Source organism: Pelodiscus sinensis, chromosome 2, assembly GCF_049634645.1.
Source record: "Pelodiscus sinensis isolate JC-2024 chromosome 2, ASM4963464v1, whole genome shotgun sequence".
NCBI classification, from domain to species: Eukaryota; Metazoa; Chordata; order Testudines; family Trionychidae; genus Pelodiscus; species Pelodiscus sinensis.
The window spans coordinates 254,317,505-254,344,275 of NC_134712.1; the positions used below are offsets into that span (position 1 = coordinate 254,317,505).

Sequence of the window (26,771 nt, forward strand, 5' to 3'; positions counted from 1 at the left end):
AACTGATTAAACGTTATGTTTAACCGATTCACGGCTTAAACACAGACGGGCGGGGAGGACACAGCAGCCCGGCCGGGCCACCGGTTAGCCAGTTAACCATTTACATCCCTAGTGTCCGTACAGCGCCTTGCACCAGTTAGCCAGTTAACCGTTTACATCTCTACTGTCTGTACAGCACCTTGCACCAGTTATCCAGTTAACCATTTACATCCCTAGTGTCCGTACAGCACCTTGCACCAGTTATCCAGTTAACCATTTACATCCCTAGTGTCCGTACAGCACCTTGCACCAGTTAGCCAGTTAACCGTTTACATCTCTACTGTCTGTACAGCACCTTGCACCAGTTAGCCGGTTAACCATTTACATCCCTAGTGTCCTTACAGCGCCTTGCACCGCTTAGCCACTTAACCATTTACATTCCTAGTGTCCGTACAGCGCCTTGCACCAGCTAGCCAGTTAACCGTTTACATCCCTAGTGTCCATACAGCATCTTGCACCAGCTAGCCAGTTAACCGTTTACATTCCTAGTGTCCGTACAGCACCTTGCACCAGTTAGCCGGTTAACCATTTACATCCCTAGTGTCCATACAGCCCCTTGCACCAATTAGCCAGTTAACCGTTTACATTCCTAGTGTCCGTACAGCGCCTTGCACCAGTTAGCCAGTTAACCGTTTACATCCCTAGTGTCCATACAGCACCTTGCACCAGCTAGCCAGTTAACCGTTTACAGTCCTAGTGTCCGTACAGCGCCTTGCACCAGTTAGCCAGTTAACCGTTTACATCCCTAGTGTCCGTACAGCGCCTTGCACCAGTTAGCCAGTTAACCGTTTACATTCCTAGTGTCCGTACAGCACCTTGCACCAGTTAGCCAGTTAACCGTTTACATCTCTACTGTCTGTACAGCACCTTGCACCAGTTAGTCGGTTAACCATTTACATCCCTAGTGTCCTTACAGCGCCTTGCACCGCTTAGCCACTTAACCATTTACATTCCTAGTGTCCGTACAGCGCCTTGCACCAGCTAGCCAGTTAACCGTTTACATCCCTAGTGTCCATACAGCACCTTGCACCAGCTAGCCAGTTAACCGTTTACATTCCTAGTGTCCGTACAGCACCTTGCACCAGTTAGCCGGTTAACCATTTACATCCCTAGTGTCCATACAGCCCCTTGCACCAATTAGCCAGTTAACCGTTTACATTCCTAGTGTCCGTACAGCGCCTTGCACCAGTTAACCAGTTAACCGTTTACATTCCTAGTGTCCGTACAGCGCCTTGCACCAGCTAGCCAGTTAACCGTTTACATCCCTAGTGTCCATACAGCACCTTGCACCAGCTAGCCAGTTAACCGTTTACAGTCCTAGTGTCCGTACAGCGCCTTGCACCAGTTAGCCAGTTAACCGTTTACATCCCTAGTGTCCGTACAGCGCCTTGCACCAGTTAGCCAGTTAACCGTTTACATTCCTAGTGTCCGTACAGCACCTTGCACCAGTTAGCCAGTTAACCGTTTACATCTCTACTGTCTGTACAGCACCTTGCACCAGTTAGTCGGTTAACCATTTACATCCCTAGTGTCCTTACAGCGCCTTGCACCGCTTAGCCACTTAACCATTTACATTCCTAGTGTCCGTACAGCGCCTTGCACCAGCTAGCCAGTTAACCGTTTACATCCCTAGTGTCCATACAGCACCTTGCACCAGCTAGCCAGTTAACCTTTTACATTCCTAGTGTCCGTACAGCACCTTGCACCAGTTAGCCAGTTAACCGTTTACACCCCTAGTGTCCGTACAGCACCTTGCACCAGTTAGCCAGTTAACCGTTTACATCCCTAGTGTCCATACAGCACCTTGCACCAGTTAGCCAGTTAACCGTTTACATTTCTAGTGTCCGTACAGCACCTTGCACCAGTTAGCCAGTTAACCGTTTACATCCCTAGTGTCCATACAGCACCTTGCACCAGCTAGCCAGTTAACCGTTTACAGTCCTAGTGTCCGTACAGCGCCTTGCACCAGTTAGCCAGTTAACCGTTTACATCCCTAGTGTCCGTACAGCACCTTGCACCAATTAGCCGGTTAACCATTTACATCCTTAGTGTCCATACAGCGCCTTGCACCAGTTAGCCAGTTAACTGTTTACATTCCTAGTGTCCGTACAGCACCTTGCACCAGTTAGCCGGTTAACCATTTACATCCCTAGTGTCCGTACAGCGCCTTGCACCAGTTAGCCAGTTAACCGTTTACAGTCCTAGTGTCCGTACAGCGCCTTGCACCAGCTAGCCAGTTAACCGTTTACACCCCTAGTGTCCGTACAGCACCTTGCATCAGTTAGCCGGTTAACCATTTACATCCCTAGTGTCCGTACAGCACCTTGCACCAGTTAGCCAGTTAACTGTTTACATTCCTAGTGTCCGTACAGCACCTTGCACCACAGGTTGTGGGTTTTGAGGAGACCTCAGAGAGCTACCGAGCTACAATTAAACCAGCGCCGCCTCTCACGATCGACCAGCGTTTACACGCACTCGGCGTTTCGAGCGGCTTTTCAGCTTCCGTCGGTCCCTAACGGGAGCCTTCTGAAATTCTCCAGCAGGCTTCCAGTCCCAGCAGGCCCGACGGTGCACCGTGTTGGAGAAGGAGAGCCGGCTCCCTCCCAACAGCCGCTTCCCAGTGACTAATTCGCCTGGTATTTGTTTTTGCTCAGCCAGGGAGGCTCTGGGCCTGAGCTGCAGGCAGTGTTGGGAATCTGGCTTCCCCACGCTCACAAGCCTAAGTAAAGGAGGAGGCTCCTGCTTCCTCCGGGTCTGCCTCATTGGACACAGGCGCAAGGACCTGCCCAAAGCGACTCTCAAGTCTCTCCAAGTGCTTCTGTACCAATAGCCCCTCCAACTCAGACCCTTTACCCCTCCGTCCCCTAGTGCTGGCTGGTGCCCCGTCGTGGCTGCAGGGGGAGCAAGTGAGCAGCGGGGGGGAGCAGGCCTGGCTCAAGGGGGAGAGGCTGGTGCCCTCTCCTTCCTCTATCCCACCCAAAGGCGGGACCCTGATTCTGAGCACTAGCTCCGCTCTCCCACTGGCTGGGAACCTGCTGCTGGCTGTTTCTGCAGGGCCAGGAGAGGCAGGAAGCTGCCTTAGCTCCCTCACTGCACTTCTGCCCAGGGGCTGCTTGAGGTAAACCCCTCCTGCCCCCCCAAAGCCGGAGCCCCCTCCTGCACTCCAAAGCTCCCCTCCTCAGCCCCACCCCAGTCAAATGATGTTGGGTCGTGGGCGCCAATAATTCTCTTCAACCGGGTCATGAGGAGAAACGTTTGAAAATCGCTGCCATAGATCAAAATGCCAACACACCCTGCCTGTGGCAGACACGGCCAGGAAATGCCCTGTATTCCTCCCCCCCCACCCAGCACAGCTCAAGGGCTCTCTCCATGTCCAAAAAGGATTTCGCCTGCCTTTTACCTTGCCTGTGTCTCCCACGCAGAGTCCCCTCGTGCAACTGGGTCCTCCGAGGCCCCGTTTACGCCAGCTTTAATCACACACCGAGGGGGGAAAGGACTTACTGCAGACCAGACGAACAGTCATGTTTTCCTCGGGCTGCTGCTGCTTCAGTTTCCCCTGGGCTGGCGCGCTGAACTACTAACTACACAGAGTCACTGCTCACCACACCCACGGCTCGCTCCCTCCCTCCCCGTGCGAGTTGCACAGTCCCAGGCCTGTGCACGGGGCGAGAGGCACAGGGCCCCGAGAGAGAGACTTACAAAGCCCTAATAAAGGGGAGCATGGCCTTTATTTAATAAAGGGGAGTGTGGCCTCTTTCCCTTCGTTTTCCAGGCTCTTAGAAACCAACGCCCTGTCTCCCGAGCACAATGTGTCCCTTCCTGTTAGAGGTCTGTTCGAGACGTGTCAAATAGACGTGAAAGTCACAGAGCGAGTTTCACGTAGCGACACCCTCCTGGCTCGCCACCTCTAATGTCCCCCAGGTATAGCCGTGGCCCCCCGCTCTTTTACTGGCTTGACTCTGGGCCTCATGTGAGTTCCTCAGCTGTTTCTGCTCTGGTCTGGCTTCGTAAGAACAGCACACGCACCAGATCAAAGCACCGGGCGCAAGGCCTTTGCTACACAATGCACAGAGTGTGCTCGGTGCGCAATGAGCTGTGTGATACATCGGCACTGTATATTCCACCCGGCAGCCCATGAGCTTGTCACAGTCACCAGCAATCGGAGATGGGGTTTTTTAACCACACCGCCTCGCCCCTGATCCACCCACCTCCAGCTGGAAATAACCCACCAGAGCCCGCTGCCCAAAAGCCCTTCCACCTTTCTAATCAATCCTGAATTATAAAATCCTTTACCAGACAGCCAGCCGGCCACATGAGTGCTGCTGAACAAAGCCCGTACTGTCCCAGCCTGCTTCAAGGCGTGCTGGAGAGGAGGAACGAAAACTCCAGTTTCTGATCGCCCGGCCGCTCCGATTCACTGGCTTTCTTCCCCGGCTGGACAATTGCAAGGCTCCTAGTACTTACTAATGCAGGAGATTTAGGGCTGATCGATCCATCACTCCGAGGATGCTACTGCATAAAGGAGAGAGTAGAGAAGGATCCAGGCTGGGGGAGCCTTTGTGGAGAATGATTGTTTTACCAGCTTGGCTTCCTCCCTTCTCCCCGGGAATTCCCTGGCTCTTTTCAGCACATGCACCATCATTCACTGTCCACTTCTGCAGAAAGCCCATCCATATAAGGCATGGGTGTGAATACACACAGCAGGGAACAGTCGTACAGGGCAAAATAGGCCCCTTTTCCTTCCCATCCTACTACGGTCTTGATAACAGCCTCTGATGTGATCCATAAAAGTATGACAGGGGTTTGCAGTGAAATGCAGTGCTCCGAGTCAAGAGAGCTAGGTCTTATTCTTAATTCTGCCATGCATTTCCTGCCAAGTGACTTGACCATAGTTACAGCGGTGCCTCAGTTTCCCCATCTATAAAATGGGGAGAATGGTCCTAACTAAAAGGTGTGCAGAAAGATTTGACTCCAAGGAGCAATGGGACAGAAAGGCATCTTAAGTAGCCTGGTTCTTAGGATCCTAGAATCCTAGGGTTGGTTGGAGACCTCAGGAGTCATCATGCCTTAGAATCTTAGAACACCGACTTAGAATCATAGAATACCGACTTAGAATCATAGAACACCGACTTAGAATCATAGAACACTAGAACAAAGCAGGGCCAAGCCCAACTAAAACATCCCAGCCAGGGTTTTGTCAAGCTGGGACTTCAAAACCTCTAGGGATGGAGATTCCACCCCCTCCCTAGGGAACCCATCCCAGTGCTTCCCCACCCTCCTAGGGAAATCATTTTTTCAGCTATCCAACCTACAACTCACCCCCCTTCTTTTTAGAGGCGAATGTGCTTCCTCTTTGTGCCTGCTCCGGAAGTTTGCGGATGGAGCTTAAGGAGCAAAGTTTGCCTTGGACCAGCTCTTCAAAGCTGCTTTGGAAACATTGTCCAATTGATGCTCTCGGTTTGGCTTAATGAGAAGTCACTTTCCCTGTGGTACACCACCAAGCAGAAGTCTTCTTTCTGGTGCAAGGGATTGCCTTGTTTACTGCTGTGTTTGCGTGCCACGTTTCGGTGTATTGTATGCATGCTCCCTTTCTCAGGCAGGTCTGAGTTTCCAACAGCAAGGCCGCCTTTTAATCAGAGAAGCTCAAAACTCATTATATTAACACGTCCTGCTGCACTCTTGTGCGATAGCAGACCCATTCTTCACTACTTTAAAAGCAGAAGTTAGTGTCCCTAGAGCTCAGTGAAATTTGAACATAAGAATGGCCAGACTGAGTCTGACCAACAGTCCATCTAGCCCAGTGTCCTGTCTGACGGCAGGGGACAATACCAGATGCCCCAGAGGGAGGGAACACAACAGGTAATCCTCGCGTGATCCATCACCAGTCATCTACCTCCAGACAAACAGAGGCGAGGGTCACCATTCCTACCCATCCTGGCCAATAGCCATTGATGGACCTAACCTCCATGAATCTTTCTAGATCTTTTTAGCCCTGTTAAAGTTCTAGCCTTCATCGCATCCTCTGGCAAGGAGTTCCACAGGTTGACAGTGTGCTGAGTGAAGAAAAACTTCCTTTTGTTTGTTTTAAACCTGCTGCCTATTTCATTTCATTTGGTGACCCTAGTTCTTATCTTGTGGGAATAAGCAAATCACTTTTCCTTATTCACTTTTTTCACACCAGGCATGATTTTATAGACCTCTCTCATATCTCCCCTTAGTCTCCTCTTTTCTACGCTGAAAAGTCCCAGTCTTTTAAATCTCTCTTCATATGGGACCCGTTCCAAACCCCTGATCATTTTTGTTGCCCTTTTCTGAACCTTTTCCAATGCAAATTTGGATCGATCCAGTGCTCTAGATACCCAAAACGAACTCCTGGGTGCAACCAAACACTATCTGCTATTGTTGGAACTCAGAGACAAAGAAGACCAAGTACCCGACCAGACTTCGCATAGCAATCGTGCCTTAGAATCATAGAACACCGACTTAGAATCATAGAACACCGACTTAGAATCATAGAACACCAACTTAGAATCATAGAACACTAGAACTCGAAAGGACCTTTTGAGGACATCAAAGCCAGTTCCCTGCCCTCCGGCAGGATCTAACACGGTCCTAGCAAGGAAGCAAGGACTTCTCCGTTCTCAATTTCCAAGGAACACGGCACAACCCCTTCCGAAGATGGGAGCTTAAATTCCTAACTCTGCAAGACACTAAAGCATGGATTGAACAGACACACTGATGTATGGCTTAGTACAACCCCGAATAGCCCATGAAGAGCCCTTCCCCCCATCCCTTTTGCTCCCTTCTCCCTTGGATGGTGATAATGGGCCACTTCACTGTGAACGGCCTCTGGAAATGTGTTAACCAGGGATGCTAAAGCACCTGTCCATTTGCATTTGGCTGTGATGCTCTGGGTTTGTCTGGGCTGCACTTACAGCCCAGCGTCTGGGCAGGGCCAGGCGAAGGGCCGGTTCCTTGCAGTGTAGGCAAAAGACATGAGGATGGGGCTGCAACAGGAGCTCTGTGACCTTCTCACCTGGCAAGATCTGTGGCAAGATCTGGGATGGGTTCCCCAGGGAGGGGGTGGAATCTCCATCCCTAGAGGTGTTGAAGTCCCAGCTTGACCAAGCCCTGGCTGGGTTGATTGCGTTGGGGTTGGTCCTGTTTTGGACAGGGGGATGGACACGATGACTCCTGAGGTCTTTGCCAACCTTGTGATTCTATGACACTAGAGCCGAAATTCCAGCTGGGGCCCAAGTGTCCATGCCACAATTAAACAGCCCCATAGTCCAAGCCTGTGTAACCCACACACCTGAGCGGTGTGGGTCACTGTTCCATCTAGTGGCACGGAGACCCCTTACAGAGCAAAGAATGAGTCTGCTTTTTACTGCTTGCACTAAGCTCCGGAGGTCGCCGGTTCAATTCCGCCTCTCGACGTTACCCCAGCAGCTCTGGATATGGCCCTACTTTCCTGAAGAACGTTTTCGGTAATGATGGAGTTAATCCTCCCCCCCCTCCACCTAGTTGGTGCTTTGTTAAGGAAGTTGTTTACAGTTGAAGTTCCTCTCTTCGGTAGGGACCTGTTCTTTCCTGCCCCAGGGGAGAGGTCAGGGTGACTGGAAGGGGCTGTGCTGAGTCAGCACCGGACAGAGCGATTTGCAGACAATCCAGGGACAGCGGCAGACCAGCTCCCTTAACAGGAATAATCTGTTGTTTGAGTTTGGGTTGACGGGTGATGTATTGATTTCCAAGAAGGCCTGAAGGCAGTGGTTCTCAAACTTTTTTTTTTTTTAACAAATCCCTGGAAAATTGCTGAGGAACACTTAATGAGCTTTCCAAATGCCGTTTGCTCATTAGCTAATGATCGGAAAGTGCTTGTACGGAAGCGCTACGTGGAGAAACCGTGATAGGACTTCATGCTTTTTTTGTTCTGCAACTCATATTTTACTATCAGTAGGGTCTGCCCCCCACCACAGCTGGAGAAAGTCACCTCTTTCTCTGGCCACCGCAGCCCTGCACTTTCAAATTCCTTCACCTGTCTCTTCTCTTAAAAACCTACAAATGGCCAGACTGGATCAGACCCAAGGTCCGTCTAGTTTAGTATCCTCTTCCAACAGTGGCCAATGCCAGATGCCCCAGAGGGAGTGATCAGAACAGGGAATCATCAAGTAATCCCTTTCTTGTCACCCATTTCCAGCCTCTGACAAACAGAGGCTAGGGACACCATTCTTACCCATCCTGGCTAATAAGAATTGATAGGCCTAACCCCCATGAAATTATCTAGTTCTTTTTGAACGCTGTTAAAGTCTTGGTTTTCACAACTTCCTCTGGCAAGGAGTTCCACAGGTTGACTGTGCGCCGAGTGAAGAAAAACTTCCTTTTGTTTGTTTGAAACCTGCTGCCTATTCATTTCATTTGGTGGCCCCTAGTCCGTGTGCTATGGGAACACTGGTCTCACCCCAATGCCTCCCCACCTGCCTCCTATTTCCACCTTCTCACCCCACTTCCCCCTCCCACTTATTCCCCCTAAGGCCGTCATCTCACTTGGCATATGAGGGTCCAGGTACCTGATTAGTGGAGCCACATCTGCCAGCTACTAATTAGGTGGGCAGCTCTTCGTTTTCTCATGTGCCACCACCCAGGTACATGCCTTAGAGGGAACTATCTGTAGACAGCCTGAATTCTTGTGGACCACTCGTGGTCCAGGGACCACAGTTGGAGAACCACTGCCTTAAGCCGTAAATCGGTGCTTCAGGAAAAGGCCGAGGTCTGGAGCAGTGCAGAACCAGCACTCCCCCTCCCCCAACACACACATAGCTCACAGGATTAATTTGGCTCATTCACAAAGTGGCAGCTCAGGTCACGAAATTGAGACGCCTTCTCCCCCAGCTTCCTCCAAACCCTCCTCCCTCCTCAATACCGGTAGCACTGCATCAGCCGCTCTTCCTGCCAGAATGCTTCTGAAGAAAGGGGCGGGTGCGGGGATGGTGTGAGTCACTGACATCCATGTATTTGGGGAAGAGGAAGGAGCAAGGTCATTGCTGTGTCAGATTATGAACCCTGCCTGGTCGGTGTAACCCATACCTGCCGGGGCTCAATCGTGGGAGCCAGGAGACCCAGGAACACCATAGAGCAGTGGTCTCCAACCTTTTTACACCCAAGATCACTTTTTAAATGACAGACCAAGCCAAGATCTACCACCCCGCCCCTTCCTTGAAGCCCCGCCCTCTCTATTTTCCTCTCCATCACTTGCTATCCCCACTCCTTATACTGCTACTTTAAAAAAAAATTCCCACCATTCCTCACAGCTACTCACCTGTGCTGTTGCTCAGTGAGTGGCTGCTCCTCAAATGAGGAAATCTAATGTAAATGTACTGTGCAGGCGCACAGTTCAGAGAGGGCTCAAGAGCTACTCTTAGAGCCTCCGAGATCTACCGGTAGATCGCGCTCTACTGGTTGGTGACCACGGCCATAGAGCTATGGCTGGGAACTAGCTGAGGGAGGGTGGAAGCGCAAGCTGACACATTTTCGTAACACTGTTAGGGTAGCTCAAACAAAAAGATTGCGAGCCCTTGCCATGGACCTACAGAAGTGACGTGGATGCATTGGAGAGGGTCCGGCAGAGGGCAACCAAAATGATGAGGGGGCTGGAGCACATGACCTACGAGGAGAGGCTGAGGGATTTGGGCTTATTTAGTCTGCAGAAGAGAAGAGTGAGGGGGGATTTGAGAGCAGCCTTCAACTTCTTGAAGGGAGGTTCCAAAGAGGATGGAAAGAGGCTGTTCTGAGTTGTGGGAAGTGGCAGAATGAGGAGCAATGGTCTCAAGTTGCAGTGGGGGAAGTCTAGGTTGGATATTAGGAAAAACTATTTCCCTAGGTGGGTGGGGAAGCACTGGGATGGGTTCCCTAGGGAGGGGGTGGAATCTCCATCCCTAGAGGTTTTGAAGTCCCGCCTTGACCAAGCCCTGGCTGGGATGATTGAGTTGGGGTTGGTCCTGCCTTGGGCAGGGGGCTGGACTTGATGACTCCTGAGGTCTCTTCCAGCTCTATGATTCTGTGAACACAAGGCTAAAATCTACATGGTCTTGTACTTACCAAAGGCCGGATGGAACCATTAGAATCACCGAGTCTGATCAGAACAGAGACCCGAGAGCCTCGCCTCATAATTCCTGCTTCATCCAAGTCCATCGTGCCTGGCTGAGTACCATTTTGTCTCTTTTAGACAGACCCTCTCTTGACCAGAGGGATTCAAGTGAAGGAACCCAAAGCTGAGGGCTGGCTATATAGAAAGGCCCAGCTGTGGTTGTTCTGAAAGCCCCTTTGGAAGAAAGAGCTTGAAAAGTGCTCTAGGTGGATCCTCTCTAGTCTGGCACCCTTGGGACCTGCCCGGTTCTGAACGAGACAATTTTCAGACCACGGGAGGTCAATATTGTCTAGCAGTGTGACCAACCCTTCCACTGCTTACTGGGCTGTGAGAGGACATTTAGGGGTAAATTAGCACTAAATAACAGCCCAGAACGCTGAGAGCCAGGACTGGGAGCTGTAAACAAACTTTATGGGACCGCGGGAAATTTGGTCACACCCATGGGAAGTGGACATCTGCCCAACTCACATCATGCCGGACCATGGATGTTTCTGGATGAGAGAGTTCTGGACTAGAGAAGTTCAACCTGTGTCAGAAATCAAACAGGAACAGGAGGAGATTGAGCTCGGGGGCGCGAGTTCACTGCTCCCAGGGCATGGTGACCACGTGGAGACTTCAGAAGTGAAGATGGGAAAAATACATAGCTGGAGTCTTCTTTACTTAGGCCGACCTTGGTGCCATCTTCACAAAGAGAAGCCAAGGGGAGCAAAATGCTCCTGTTGGCTTCCCATACTCCTCACAACTGTTAGGAGTACTGACACCAACCGGATCCACCCTCTGTGTTCGATTTAGCGGGTCTTAACTAGACCCGCTAAATCAAACACCAGAAGATCAATTTCCGGTGCAGCAAGCAAAGACGAGGCCTTTGAGTTCTGGACAGTTGCCTGAAGTTCTCTGAGGATCTGCTCTACGTAATGATACTTATATTGCTGTCAAGAGACTTTTCTTGTGACCTTTGGCCAGACTGAATAACAGGGGTAGAGATTCAGGGGAACTCACCAAGAGATTTTTTTGACAAGACATTTTCCATCCAAAGATGTCAGTTGATCAAAGCCAAGGCTGTTTCCAGAAAGGGCTGGTTCTGATTAATCATCCACACTTCCCACCAACAATTTCAAAACTAGAAGCTCCATATCCTGGATACGACCCACTTCCACCCTGATATTTAAAGCCGTTTCTAGTGAAGTTGAAAAGGTCAGCATCTGAACAGAAGGTTTCAGTTGCCTTGAGCCAAAAGTTTGGGTTTTTTTCAGTTCATGGGGAGTTTGAAATTGATCGTCCATCCCCATTTGGATCGAGATTTATTGATTTGTTTGTCAGCTCAAGAGTTCTCATGTAAGGAAAACAGTTTCCCCGCCCAGCTCTGGAGATCAGGGTTTTGGAACTGTCATAGACTCCTAGAATCCCAGGGCTGGAAGAGAACTCAGGAATCATCAAGTCCAGCCCCCTGCCCAAAGCAGGACCAACCCCAACTCAATCATCCCAGCCAGGGCTTTGTCAAACTGGGACTTCAAAACCTCTAGGGATGCAAAATACAGGACTATGTAGCACTTTAAAGACTAACAAGATGGTTTATTAGGTGATGAGCTTTCGTGGGCCAGACCCACTTCCTCAGATCAAATAGTGGAAGAAAATTGTCACAACTATATATACCAAAGGATACAATTAAAAAAATGAACACATAAGAAAAGGACAAATCAAATTTCAGAACAGAAGGGGAATGGGGGGGAGGTAAATGTCTGTGAGCTAATGATATTAGAGGTGATAATTGGGGAAGCCATCTTTGTAATGGGTAAGATAATTAATGTCTTTGTTTAAACCTAAGTGTAAAGTGTCGAATTTAAGCATGTCTCAATGACTTGATTACCTGCATCTTGCTTCAAAGACCTTTTCAGACCACACTTGAAAGAGAATCCTCTGAACTGTCATTCATGCTTACCTTCCCCGCTCCCCCATCCCCCTTCTGTTCTGAAATGTGATTTGTCCTTTTCATATGTGTTCATTTTTTTAATTGTATCCTTTGGTATATATGGTTGTGACAGTTTTCTTCCACTACTTGATCTGAGGAAGTGGGTCTGGCCCACGAAAGCTCATCATCTAATAAACCATCTTGTTAGTCTTAAAGTGCTACATTGTCCTGTTTTTTGTTCCAGCTACACCAGACTAACACGGCTACATTTCTATCACTATTCTAGGGTTGCAGATTCCATCCCCTCCCTAGGGAACCCATTCCAGGGCTTCCCCACCTGCCTAGGGAAATAGTTTTTCCTAATATCCCACCTAGACCTTCCCCTCTGCAACATGAGTCCATTGCTCCTCGTTCTGCCATCTGCCACTCATGGGAACAGCCTCTCTCCATCCTCTTTGGAACCCCCCTTTAGGAAGTTGAAGGCTGCTCTCAAATCCCCCCTCACTCTTCACTGTCAAGTGATGGTGGGTGACATTTTGCACACGTTGTCTACATGGTTCAAAGCCTAAACATTGGCAATCAGCATGGACCAGAGCAGCGGTGAGCAACACAAATCCTGTGGGCCGCAGGCAGCCCATCCAGGTTCTATACATGGCCCAGGCGACATTTTGTTTCCTGTTGCCCACGGCCAGCGTGGCCAGATTCCGCCGGTTTTCAGCCACGTAGAGTTTTTTCCTTACCAGTACGACTACGGTGACACGCTCGTAACACGAGGTCACGTGAGAATGTGGTGCGCGCGGATTGCACACAACACTGACGGTGAAAGGCACACACTCCCTCTGCATCCAATCAAAGCGTGGCTATGGTTCAGTCAGCCCCACCCCCCACAAATTCTAGGTGGGCGAAAGCAGTTAGAAAAACTACCCTGTCATGGGAGGCCATCTTGTTGAGCACAAGCTGGCAGCCCACGAGATGGAGGAGGGGCACTCATGTGGCCCACTCACCAGGCAAGGTTGTCCATCGTTGGACTAGACCAGGGATGGGGAAGCTCAGGCCTGGAGGCCAGATGAGATCCCTGGCTTGCCTGGATCCAACCCCACAAGATATCCCTTGTGGCAGATCAAGCTCCCTGCCACCCCACCATGGGGCTGGAGTGCACAAAATCTATTCGCCCGGGGCCCCTCAGGCTCTAGTATGCAAGGGAAATGTGGGGAGTGTCTTTCTCCTCAGTCCGGGGCCACCTCTATGGGTCACCAGCTCCTACCGTCCAAAAAACGGTTCTCCATCTCTGGGCGAAAGAGGTCATGGAGAAAGAGGTCATGGAGCTCACCCTGGAGATGTCGGTTCTATTCCCGACTCTACCACCAACCAGTTATGCGAGTGGGTAAGCCATTTCATCTCAGGGCCCTTCTCCAAGCCGCTTGGTGACCACCTTACTATGAGATTGTCTCATGCACAGTGGGTCTCTGATCTCATTTAGGGCCTCTAGATGCTACTTCATTGGATTATTAGCTCTTCAGGCCAGGACTATGCTAATTAAAGGAGCATCTCTAATAAATAGCAGTATTCATCCGCTAGTGGACCAGACCCTACAGGCATGAGGGATGCAAAGCATCCTAATGATGTTTTTTGTGGTTGTCCCGGGTATTGGCAAACTAGGACTACATTCAGGAATCCAGAGACATTCCCTGTTTTCCCTTAGCAGCTGCAAATTCTGGCTTTGGGGTAAAGGCTGTTTATTCCCCACCCCACCTCCCATGCAAGGGAGTCATCATGGAACCAGAAGCATCTGGGGATGGGACATTGCGAAGTCAGCAAATCCAGTCTTCCCACAGTGCGGTAGGACCAAGTACACCAAGACCACCCAGACCGGTATAAAACCTATTCTGAGAAATTTCCAAAGATGGGGATTTCACCGCCTGCCAGGAAGCCCACTCCAGAGTGGAAACACCCTTGGGCTGCGTCTAGACTGGCAAGATCTTGCTGCCTGTCTACACTGGCCGTGAGTATTTGTTCAAGAACACTGATTTTGTACTGTACAAAATCAGTGGTTCTTGCACAAATACTCCGACGCTCCCGCTCAGGGATAAGCCCTCTTGTGCAAGTATTCTTGCACAAGAGGGCCAGTGTAGACAGCCAAGTTAATTTCTTGCACAAGAAAGCCCGATGGCTAAAATGGCCATTGGAGCTTTCTTGCGCAAGACGCCATCTACACTGGCACGGATGCTTTTAATGAAAAAACTTTTCCGTTAAAAGTATTTGTGCAAAATCGTGCCAGTCTAGACGCAGCCTTGGAGTTAGAACGTTTCCTCATATTTCAACAATATCTCCCACGCGGCAGACTAAGGCCACCGCTTCCTGTCCGACCTCCAGAAGCCACAGAGAAGACCTGACCAGGGCCCTGTATACCAGCCCTTAAGATAGTGGAAAGTATAGCAACTTGCTTCCACCCCCTGAGCCCATTCCTCCAAGGTCAGCTTTTCGAACTGGAATGAACATGAACTCTTTGCAGGTTCCCAGGAGTCCCTGTGGCTGCCACCAGGGGGTGCTGTGGCAAGCGAGGACAGACTCTTCAGGGCCACCTAGTGGCTCCTAAGAAGGACCCTGCCCCAAAGAGATTCCAATTTAGGTGTCTGAAGCAAACGGATCGGGGTGAGATAAGTGAGGCCCTCAAGTTTTTTTGGACAGTGAGCAGACGTCTCAGTGCATCACCTGGGGAGTGAGCCAGGTTTGCATCTCAGCAGAGGTGAGAGTTTAAGGCGATTAGAGGTACCGAGGGGCCATTTGCAGTGTTGGTGCCCCTGTGCACACTGGCCGCCTGGGAGAAAGCAGGAAATACAAGGGACTAGGCGACTAGCTAACTAGCGGGCGGCAGAGGCACAAGGGAGGTGGACCGGGACTCACAGGAGCAACAAAGCTTGGTCCATGTCTGCCTCAGCACGAGTCGATGTTGCATGCCCCTCCCTGCTCCCCTCCTCCTGCTGGTTCCCCTGCCTTGTGTCAGGCAGAATTCAGTAAGGCAATGAGCGGAGGGTTAGTTACTGGTATTTATTCGGCACTGGGGAGGCCACATCTGGAGTACTGCATCCAGTTCTGCCTCCTCTCCACATCTGCATCCAGTTCTGCCTCCTCTCTCCCCACGGAAAGGATGTGGACACATTGGAGAGGGTCCAGTGGACGGCAACCAAAATGATGAGGGGGCTGGAGCACATGACCTACGAGGAGAGGCTGAGGGATTTGGGCTTGTTTAGTCTGCAGAAGAACAGAGTGAGGGGGGATTTGAGAGCAGCCTGCAACTACCTGAAGGGGGGTACCAAAGAGGATGGAGAGAGGCTGTTCTCAGTGGGGGCAGAAGGCAGAACGAGGAGCAATGGTCTCAAGTTACAGTGGGGGAGGTCTAGGTTGGATATTAGGAAAAACTCTTTCACTAGGCAGGTGGGGAAGCCCTGGGATGGGTTTACCTAGGGAGGGGGTGGAATCTCCATCCCTAGAGGTTTTGAAGTCCCGCCTTGATAAAGCCCTGGCTGGGATGATTGAGTTGGGGGCTGGTCCTGTTTTGAGCAGGGGGTTGGACTCGATGACTCCTGAGGTCTCTTCCATTTTAGGATTTTGTGAATGAAGGTGTGATAGATGGACTAGTGGGTAAGACACTAACCTGGGACTTAGAAGACAAGTGGTGTGTTCTTGGCAACGCCGCCAACTTCCTGTGAGATGTTGACCATCATGCCTCAGTTTCCCCTCCAACGCCCCCTTCTGCAAAATGGGCGTAGCAGTTCCTTACTGTCCAGGGAGTCTGGAAGACAGAAGCCATGAGGGACTGTGAGGCGCTGCATTATTTATGGCGGGGTCATAGACGTCACCAGATATACCCTGCAAGGCCAAGAAGGTGGCACTTGAGAAGATTGTTATGAAGTACTACACTCCTGCTGCCCTGTGAGGATATTGAAGGGTGTTTGCCACATGGCTGGGTTTCACCTCCACCCAGTAGCGCCCCCGTTTTGTAACTGGGCAAAAAAAAGCCTCTAACAGAGACGAATTTCCTCGAGGCTTCAGCCAGGCTGACAGAGCAGGGTCTGTGCCCAATGCCCCGTCTTGTGCTGTTTCTTAGAGTAGAAGTGGGGAACCATTTTTGGGTCGTGAGCCGCTGACCCACAGAAAAATCAGTTGGGGGTCGCACACAAGTAAGGAAGAACCCCCCCCCCCACAAAACCAAACCAGCCCTTATGGAGGAGGCCCCCGATGGAAAAGGAGAAAGACCCTCCCCACAGTCGCACCAGAGCCTGTCGATTTTGTGTGCTCCCACCCTGAGGTGGGGGGTGGGGGTGACAGGGAGGGGTTGGTGCACCGGCCCAGGCTCCTTGATGCTGAGGGAGAGCCCCACGCCTGGGGGGCCGGATCCTGGCAAGCCAGGGGCAGCCCCGAGGCCTTAGGTTCCCCACGCCGACTTAGAGTAACTATCTACTCACTCACAGCGCTGAGAGGAAACCGTGGGCCACGGAAGCGACCCAGAACGGTAGCTCCCTCCTGGGACAATCCACGCCGCTTCCCAAAATCTGCCTCCCACGGCGGCCCAGCTCGGTTTTCTCCTCCGTGCGAGTCCTGCTGGCTGCAAGGGAGCGAGACGCGTCCCTCACCCAGCCACGGGCTGTCAGCCGGGGCTCCACGTGGGCGGAGAAAGAAGTTGTTGACAGAAGCTGCCCTGCACAGCGCCGGCTGTTTCAGCTGCTTTATTGGCTCCCCCCGGCCATCCCCGGCCTCTCCCAGAGAGCACAGCACAACATTCCTGGCTAACATGGAAACCGCTGGCAGGCCGCCAGAGCTCGGCTGGGCGCCACCTCACTGCTTAGCCAAGCAACTCTGCTTCGAGGGGATTTCAAAGGGAAGCGTCGCTGCAGGACGCGGCGTTCGGGGGCTCTGGAGCATTCGACAGGGAAGTGATTCTGAACCCACACGGTTCCGGCAGAGATCGTATCATGCTTCTGGGGATCGTTAGGGAAGGAAACGGTCTCTGCGGTGTATCGACAGCCTGGCGGGGTCAGAATTTGCCTGACGAAGACGAGCAGCGACCTCGCACCTTCTCCTTCCGTGGGCGCATTCTAGGGTGAATCCGACGCTGGGACACATCCTGCCTTTGTTTGTCAACGCGCCTCTCTTGCATTTTAATTTGGGGATTGCCATTTATTTCTGCCTGTCTCGGTCAGTGTGCCTCGCGGCTCCTATTGGCTGCGGTTTGCCGTTTGCAGCCAATGGGAGCCAGTGTGGCTCCGTGGCTCCTGAGCCTGTAAGTCAGGGGGTGGGCAATAATTTTCCTGGGGGGGGCACTTAATGGATTTTGGTACCTGGTCACAGGCTGGCTCCACCCCTAGAAGGGGCCAGAGGGGTGGGGCTGGGCACTAGCTTCCCCCCAGATTTATCTGGGGCTGGAGCAGGGTTTCCCAACCTATGGGTCAGGACCCAAATATGGGTCGCCATTACATTTCAAAAAGGTCGCCAAGTGTCTCCCCAGGTGACTCTACCCCCTTCTTCCCCCCGTTTTTGAATTGCCTTGGGTCATCAAGTCTTCCTGAATTGTCAGAATGGATCCCCATCTGGAAAAGGTTGGGAACCGCTGGGTTGGAGGCTTTGAATTAAAAACACAGCCAAGGGCTCCCGGCTCCTGGCCCCGCTGCTACCGTCTTGCCTGGCAGCCGCTCAGGGTGGCTGTGGATATTTCAAGGGCTCGTGGTTCCGGCCCCAGCCAGGGTCGCACCACGACCATGAGACATTTTAAAAGAATTTTGGTGCATGAGCCACTGCCTGGAAATTCAGTGGCACAGGCAGCAGGATATAAATCGAAAGCAGCCAGATGCAGCCCATGGGCCAGATCAAAGTGTTAGGTGGCTGGATCCGGCCCCTGGGCTGCATCTTTCCCATCCTTGCTTTAGATAAACAAGCCAGAGCGGCTCGTTAGCAGCCTTCTCAAAGTGGGCCGACACTGGTCCACGTAGCATCTTTATCTCCCCCTGCTTCCAGTACATGAGTTCTTCCGCCTTCCTTCTCACAGCATCCGGGAGAGAAAGCAAAGCACTTCTCCCCACTACCACCAAAGCACAAACAGGCAAAATCAGTGTTTCTCAACCAGTGGTACAAATACCCTTAAAAGTACTCCAGAGAAGACTGGGGGGTACATCGACACAACCGAAATTTGGAAAAAACTGAATTTTGGTTGTACGTTTTACAGCACTTTATTATTTTTGATTTTTTACACCCAAAAATGTCATCACCCACCTGGCTACGATTAAGTTGTTTAAACAAATGTGTTGCAATGGTAGAAACAAATTTTGTGTATGTGAAAACTGTAGGAACTAGGGGTACTTCCGATTTTTTTTAAAGGAGGCACTTTATAAAAAAAGGTTGAGAAACACTGGGATAAATGACTTGCCCTCACACATGCAGCCAGGCTGGGCAGAATTTTTTTATTATTTCAATGAATATCAACGTTTGAAAAAAGTCTACCAATTTCACACTTCACGGTTGCAAGATAAGATAAGTAGGGGACTACCAGATTTGCAGCCTTGAAAAAAAGAGTAGTAGACTATGTCATCTGATCTTTCTGTGTACTTTTACCCCATCAGCTCATAGCATTTCTCAGACTAGGGGTCCTGACCCATAAGGGCCTATTGCAGGTGAGGGGTCACAGTATTGCCACTCTGACTCCTCTACAGTTTTCAGCACTGGGAAGGGCAAGAATGAGGCAGCAGCTGGCACCCAGCTCTGAAGATAATACTTCTGCCAGCAGCGGGCAGAAGTAAGGGAGGCAGGTAACATACAACTGTATGGACACAGCTGCCAATTCTGCTATTTATACCCCGATCAACCGGCAAGCAATGTGAGATTTTCCTGTGTTTTATGGGGTCAGACAATAACTCCTGACAGAAGATTGTGATGGCCACAAAGTTAAAGCTTTATACCCATTAAAACATAATGTCCATCTCTTCACAAAACGGAAGAGTGATGCTGTCACGAGCGATATTCCGGAGTTTGATTTAGCGAGTCTAGTTAAGACTCGCTAAATCAAACTCAGAGGGAGTCCTCAATGATATTTGGTACTCCTGCTCCTGTGAGGAATAAGAGAAGCTGAAGAGAACATTTGCTCCCATCAGTTTCCCATTGTGGGGATGGTGGGCAGACTAGAAACAAGGTACGTTGACTCCAACTACATAATTAATGTAGCTAGTGTTGTGTATCTTGATTCGACCTTCCCTTGTAGTGTAGACCCGGCCAATGTCAACATTGCATGTCAAAACACACAAATTGAATAGCCAAAATAATCAGTTCCCAGCAGCATTTCTATTACGTTGTCTGTCATTAAATTGCCCTCCTCAATGGCGATGTTTTCTCAAGGTGGGTACGGTGAAACCGACATTTGCCGGTAACAATCAGATCGTTCCAAGGCTATCTGCAGCAAAGGAGGGACTTGGCTCTGGTCCCAACTTCCTCATTTTCCCCTGATGGCATTTAAATCGTTGCTTAATCCTTATGTGCTCAGCTGTGAGATATTATCCGGTACCTGGCAGAGCTGGTTGGAAGATCGCCAACGGAACAAACAGCAGAGAACAAAAGCGTCAAAAACCAAAACATTGTGCATAGAACAGAGGTGAGCAACCTGTGGCCCGAGGGACACCTGCATCCCACTGGGGTTCCATGTGTGGTCCTCCAGATATTTTGTTTACTGCTGTCCGTGCACAGGGCTGACAGATTCCACCGGTTTCTGTCCGTGTCGGTTTTTCCCCATCGATATTACTAAAGGGACACGTATGTAAAGCAAGGGCACATGACGTATGCCTTGTGAGTAACCCACACGTCTAGTGTGGTTCACTGTCCCGTGCAGTGGCACTTAGACCACGTACAACAAGAGGTGAGAGCAAGGGAACTCAACAGCTTAAACTGAGAGCCAGCTGGCTTTATGGCTCAGGCAGTGAAAGCTCCTACACTAAAATCCTGAGGTTCTAGGTTCAAATCTGCCTGGTGGAAGTTACATGTGCAGATTGCACACAGCACAGTGCTGCTATGAATCCATCTGCAAATTCTAGGTATGTGAATGTAGTGAACAGTGCTACCCTATCCTGGAAGATTAGCTTGGTTAGGGTGATCTTGCAGCCCACTGAGATGGAGGAGGACTGCTTGTAGGGCCCATGCACTAGCTTAGGTTGCCTCTTGCTGGCACAGACTATTCTGTTGCAGTGGAACCCCATGTAAGGCTCTGTTAGTGTAACCCACACACCTACTCTACTGGGTGGGGTGCCCTGTCCCATGGAGTGACATCAAGACCACTCACAGAGGGTATGTCTACACTACCCCGCTAGTTCAAACTAGCGGGGGTAATGTAGTCATCCGCAATTGCAAATGAAGCCCGGGATTTGAATTTCCCGGGCTTCATTTGCATGAAGCCGGCCGGCGCCATTTTTAAATGCCGGCTAGTTCGAACCCCGTGCCGCGCAGCTACACGCGGCATGGAGTAGCTAGTTCGGGTTAGGCTTCTAATCCGAACTAGCTGTACTCCTCGTGGAACCCTGGAATAAATTGCCTAGAGGGGTTGTGGAATCTCCATCACTGGAGACATTTAAGAGCAGGTTGGACAGACACCTGCCAGGGATGATCTAGACGGTGCTCGGTCCTGCCGTGAGGGCAGGGGGCTGGACTCGATGATCTCTCGAGGTCCCTTCCAGTTCTAGTGTTCTATGCCAGCTATACCTGGGTGAAGTAGAATAGTGATAGAAATGTAGCCGTGTTAGTCTGGTGTAGCTGAAACAAAAAACAGGACTATGTAGCACTTTAAAGACTAACAAGATGGTTTAATAGGTGGTGAGCTTTCGTGGGCCAGACCCACTTCCTCAGATCAAATTGTGGAAGAAAATTGTCACAACCATATATACCAAAGGATACAATTAAAAAAATGAACACATATGAAAAGGACAATTCAAATTTCAGAACAGAAGGGGGTTGGGGAGGGAGGTAAATGTCTGTGAGCAAATGATATTAGAGGTGATAATTGGGGAAGCTATCTTTGTAATGGGTAAGATAATTAGCGTCTTTATTCAGACTTGAGTGTAAAGTGTCGAATTTAAGCATGAATGGCAGTTCAGAGGATTCTCTTTCAAGTGAAGTCTTAAAAAGCCTTTGAAGCAGGATGCAGGTAATCAAGTCGTTGAGACAATGTCCTTTCTGGTTGAAATGGCAAGAAACTGTTTTTTCTTTTTGATCCTGTCTGATATCTGTTTTGTGGGCATTGATCCTTTGGCGAAGTGTCTGAGACGTTTGTCTCTTGAAGTAGAGTATGTTACGTTTGACAAAGATACAGCAGGACCATTTTATTCCAACAGATTGGAGTCTAGCGGAGAGTTGTAGACTGTTAGGAATAATAAAGTTCTTACACCTTAAGGGTTCCTAAAATCCAGGGGGGAACGGGGGAAGTGAGAACCTTGGGTGCGAATGCACTTTTGCTGTTTTATTTCCTGCCTTGTCACTGCCACCTCGTGTCTCCTCCTGGTAAGGCAGGAAACGCCGCTCCAGAAAATTTCCCACCCCCCTTCCCAGCCCAGGGCTTGACTCCAACACTCCCAGCATGCACTTCCTCGGATGCTAACCACACTGCTGTCTGCTGCACTGGGCACATCCCAAGCACCAATGTGGCTGGCAGCACGGGAGTGGGTATTTCTGGCTTTCTCTCATATTACATTCAGTGCAGGCCCGCGGACGGGGGAGGAAGAGGCTCAAAGATGGTAGTTGCCTCAGGGTCCAATGATTCAGAAGGCTCCCTGCTGTTGCTACTGTGGTGCCAGCCAGAGCCCCTGGCCTTTTAAGTGGCTGCCGGAGTGCCGCTCTTCTTGCTCCGCATGGCTGTGAGGGCTGAGGGGAGGTTTGAGGGCAGCCCCTTGCTCTGGACGGCCGAACCCCTTCCACCTGAGGCACCTCCCCAGACATAGAGCCACCCCCCAAACACACACCTTGCCTGGGGGGCCACGGAAGCTGCCCCCCCACTTAACGATTTCCTTCCTCCACTGCTCCCAGCGCCATCGATCAATCACTAGCGCAGACACGGGCAGACCAGTGTGTCTAGATTTTTTTTAAAACACACCCGAATATATGGAAATATTTCCTGTTGTGCTTGATCTAGAATCAGGGACCTCTGTAATGCAACTGCGCCGTCATCCACGTGGCTAGAACCCACGGAGACGTGAGTGCGGCAGCTATGAGAATTGACACCTGGCCACTAACGCCCCCACCTCAGCCATTAACCCCCCCTGGCCACTAACCCCCCCACCTCAGCCATTAACCCCCCCTGGCCACTAACGCCCCCACCTCAGCCATTACCCCCCCTGGCCACTAACCCCCCCACCTCAGCCATTAACCCCCCCGGCCACTAACGCCCCCACCTCAGCCATTACCCCCCCCGGGCACTAACCCCCCCACCTCAGCCATTAACCCTCCCCAGCCACTAACCCCCCCATCTCAGCCATTAACCTCCACGGGCACTAACCCCCCCACCTCAGCCATTACCCCCCCCGGGCACTAACCCCCCCACCTCAGCCATTAACCCTCCCTGGCCACTAACCCTCCCACCTCAGCCCCAGCCACTAACACCCCCATCTCAGCCATTAACCCTCCCCAGCCACTAACCCCCCCACCTCAACCATTAACCCTCCCCGGCCACTAACCCTCCCACTTCAGCCATTAACCTTCCCCGGAGACTAACCCTCCCACCTCAGCTCCAGCCACTAACACCCCCACCTCAGCCATTAACCCTCCCCAGCCACTAACCCTCCCACCTCAGCCATTAACCCTCCCCAGTCACTAACCTCCCCACCTCAGCCATTAACGCCCCCCGGGCACTACCCCCCCCCCCCGCCTCAGCCATTAACCCTCCCCAGCCACTAACCCTCCCACCTCAGCCCCAGCCACTAACACCCCCATCTCAGCCATTAACCCTCCCCAGCCACTAACCCCCCCACCTCAACCATTAATCCTCCCCGGCGACTAACCCTCCCACCTCAGCCCCAGCCACTAACACCCCCATCTCAGCCATTAACCCTCCCCAGCCACTAACCCCCCCACCTCAACCATTAACCCTCCCCAGCCACTAACCTCCCCACCTCAGCCATTAACCCTCCCCAGCCACTAACCCCCCCACCTCAGCCATTAACCCTCCCCAGCCACTAACCTCCCCACCTCAGCCATTAACGCCCCCGGCCACTAACCCTCCCACCTCAGCCATTAACCCCCCCGGGCACTAACCTCCCCACCTCAGCCATTAACCCTCCCCAGCCACTAACCTCCCCACCTCAGCCATTAACCCTCCCTGGCCACTAACCCTCCCACCTCAGCCCCAGCCACTAACACCCCCATCTCAGCCATTAACCCTCCCCAGCCACTAACCCCCCCGCCTCAGCCATTAACCCTCCCCAGCCACTAACCTCCCCACCTCAGCCATTAACCCTCCCCAGCCACTAACCTCCCCACCTCAGCCATTAACCTCCCCGGGCACTAACCCCCCCGCCTCAGCCATTAACCCTCCCCAGCCACTAACCTCCCCACCTCAGCCATTAACCCTCCCCAGCCACTAACCTCCCCACCTCAGCCATTAACCCTCCCCGGCCACTAACCCTTCCCCCCCAACCTCAGCCATTAACCCTCCCCAGCCACTAACCCCCCACCTCAGCCATTAACCCTCCCCAGCCACTAACCTCCCCACCTCAGCCATTAACCCTCCCCAGCCACTAACCCCCCCACCTCAACCATTAACCCTCCCCAGCCACTAACCCCTCCCACCTCAGCCATTAACCCTCCCCAGCCACTAACCCCCCACCTCAGCCATTAACCCTCCCCTGCCACTAACCCCCCCCCACCTCAGCCATTAACCCTCCCCTGCCACTAACCCCTCCCACCTCAGCCATTAACCCTCCCCAGCCACTAACCCCCCCCCCACCTCAGCCATTAACCCTCCCCGGCCACTAACCCCCCACCTCAGCCATTAACCCTCCCCTGCCACTAACCCCCCCCCACCTCAGCCATTAACCCTCCCCTGCCACTAACCCCCCCCACCTCAGCCATTAACCCTCCCCAGCCACTAACCCCCCCCACCTCAGCCATTAACCCTCCCCAGCCACTAACCCCCCCCCACCTCAGCCATTAACCCTCCCCGGCCACTATCCCTCCCACCATTAAGGCTCTGCTCCCTGAAATCTGGGGCTAGGCTGGGTTTTGCCTGGCTCCTGCTACCAGTAGAGCAGCCTCAGGGCTGCTCTGCCTTATGCCAGGTTCCCATGTTGGCCCTGGGCAGCAGAGAAGGCCCCGGTGCACTGCCCTCTAGATACATCCCATTATTCAGGGGCTGGGGGAGCAGGGCTGATGCGCCCCCCCCCCCAGCTCCACACTGGCCAGGAGTGTCTGAGCTCAGAGGGAATTGGGGGGGTGGTGGCCTGGCCATCTACTTTAGAGCCCCTTTCTGCTGCCAGGGTGGTGGGGATCTGGTGTAAATGGACAGAGTGAGGGAGAGGGGATGGGGAAGTGATGGAGAACCAGGCAGGGGGGCTCTCTCTGCTGGGATCTTTCCCAGCTCTGCCAGCTTGTGGCCATCCCCATTTTAGAGTCTTTTAAAACCCATCTGCATGCTGCCGCTAGGGTCAGTGGCCTGCCATTGAATGGGACTAGATGGGGGCAGCCAGCAGGGGGCAGCGTGTCCCTGCCCTGCAGGATCCCCTCTGCTTGGCCCAGCAGCTGGGTTCCCCCTAGTGCATGGGGGGGTGAGGGGGGGATCACGGAGCAGACACACCCGAGCTGGGGTTACCTGCTGGGCCGGGCCGGGTTGTACCATTGGGATATGAAATGCACAAGGCAGGTTCTGAATTTTGTGACCCTGGAGTCTCCCCTCCCGGGGGTGTTGCTGTATCTCTATTCCCGGCTCTGCTGCTCTCAGGGGCTGCCAGGGTCTGACCCTTCTTGGATGCCAAGTGGGAAAGTGCAAAGCAGCGTGGGAGTGGGAGCGAGGGGACTGGTCCGTGTAACGGGGAATTGTTAGGTGGGAGAACCGGCAGAGCCCTGTGGAGACCCACGGCCAGGTTCAATGCCTATCCAGCCCCATCACCTGTGCTATACATGGGCTTTAGAGCAGCCCCAAAGCAACTGGGTCTAAAAAAGAGGCTCAGAGCAAAAGTCAGTGGGGGGTTGGTGTCTAAATCCCTTGGGCCCTTTACAAAGCCAGCCCGTGGTCACTTCTATATGAGTTATTCAACTGCACTGCTGCAGTACACAGACTGCGAAGGGCTCTGACTGGAATTAGCCACCCTCCTCCTCCGTGAGGCAGGGCAGAGCTGTTAACCCTATTGCGCAACGGGGGAAACTGAGTCACACCAAGTGCTGTGAGGTGGCAAGAACCAGATTGGAGGAGTTCATGCCCTGGCCTCCTTGTGGCACCACTGTGCCTTTTCCACCCAGGCTCAGGGTGGGGCAACCCCTTCCTGTGGGTCTCTATGAGCTGGGCTTTAGCCCTGCCCCTCACCATGAGGCCACGCCCCCTACTCCTCTTCATCCCCCATGGGGCCCGGTCCCTCCAACTGTCCTAAGTGGCCGGACATGGGCAGGAAACGATTTTCCAAACAATCCATCTGGTAGCAGAAAAGCCGCCTTTCTTCTGCCTTGGTCCGGGAGAGAAAACTTTATCGAGATCGTGTTGGAAACGGCTCTTTCTTCGATTACTGATTCCCTTCCCTGTCTTTTCTTTGGAATCACAATTTCTCCCCCCATCCCCGTCCGTCTTTCCACTGCCCCCTCTTGGAAGCTGATTGGCCAGGAAGGAGAGGTGGGGAAAGAAAAAAGGAGAGAAGTAAAGATTTAAGAAAATCCACAGGGGGAAAATCGTACCCCTCCAACTGGAATGTCTCCCCCAAAATAAATCATGAAAGAGAAATCCTGCCCCACCCCGAAAGACACTTCAAACCATGAAGGAAACGTGAACATGAAAAACACAAACAACCCCTTCAGCTGGATGTGAGAACCAGGCTGGCTGAGAGCTGACCAGGATCATCCCACGAATCATCCACACCTTAAGTGTGTTTTTGTGCAAGTAAATCATCAGAACAGAGGCCTTTTGCCAGTAGAGTTATTCCTCTCCCCACAAGGAATAACTTCTTTTTGTGCTACAGCTCTTGCTCAAAAAGGCAGGGGTGGATGCTCCGGAGGGGTTTTGCACAAGAAACCCCTATCAGCAAAAGCACAGGAAATCAGAGCTTTCTTGCGCAACAGCATCCATGCAATGTGAATGCTCTCTTGCACAAAAGCACATTGCTTTTGCCATGTGCTTTGAGATGTGGATGCGCTTTTGCGCAAGGCATTTTTGTGGAAGATCTCTTCTGCAAAAGGCTTCTTGTGCCGAAACCCTGCAGTGTAGATGAAGCCACAAAGAGGAATACAGGAATGCCGAAATAACAAGTCCGTTTTTTTGGAAACGGTCTGAAAAAGCGGACGCGTTCCATGGACCCAGCATCGCTTTTCGCTCTGCAGTGTAGACACAGCCTGAGTCCAGCATACGGATCTTTTCCCAGCTTAGTTCAAACCACTTTCAGCCAAGCGTGGGCTTGAGATCAGATGTGACCTGCCAACGTACAGCGGCAACGCCTTTGGGAATGAAAGATGCTGCCTGAA

General features: G+C 51.9%; 1 protein-coding gene across 8 annotated transcripts in view; it reads right to left on the reverse strand.

Moving 5' to 3' along the window:
• The window catches only part of ALS2CL (ALS2 C-terminal like), an 82,412-nt gene extending 65,374 nt beyond the window's left edge, over positions 1 to 17,038 (reverse strand). Inside the window, exons 1-2 of one of the 8 annotated variants that reach the window (XM_075922969.1) lie at positions 16,563 to 17,038; positions 15,748 to 15,885 (exon numbers count right to left, since the gene is read on the reverse strand). Coding sequence is in view for 1 of the 8 variants with exons in the window: in XM_075922967.1 (XP_075779082.1) it covers positions 4,333 to 4,353 (21 nt within the window). In the remaining 7 variants the exon portion in view is untranslated. Of the gene's footprint in view, positions 1 to 3,439; positions 3,645 to 4,332; positions 4,480 to 4,503; positions 4,528 to 15,747; positions 15,963 to 16,558 lie in introns of those variants that run through there. The other 7 variants (XM_075922971.1, XM_075922970.1, XM_075922972.1 and 4 more) reach the window with 7 other exon arrangements.
• Between the last annotated feature and the right edge of the window lie 9,733 nt (positions 17,039 to 26,771).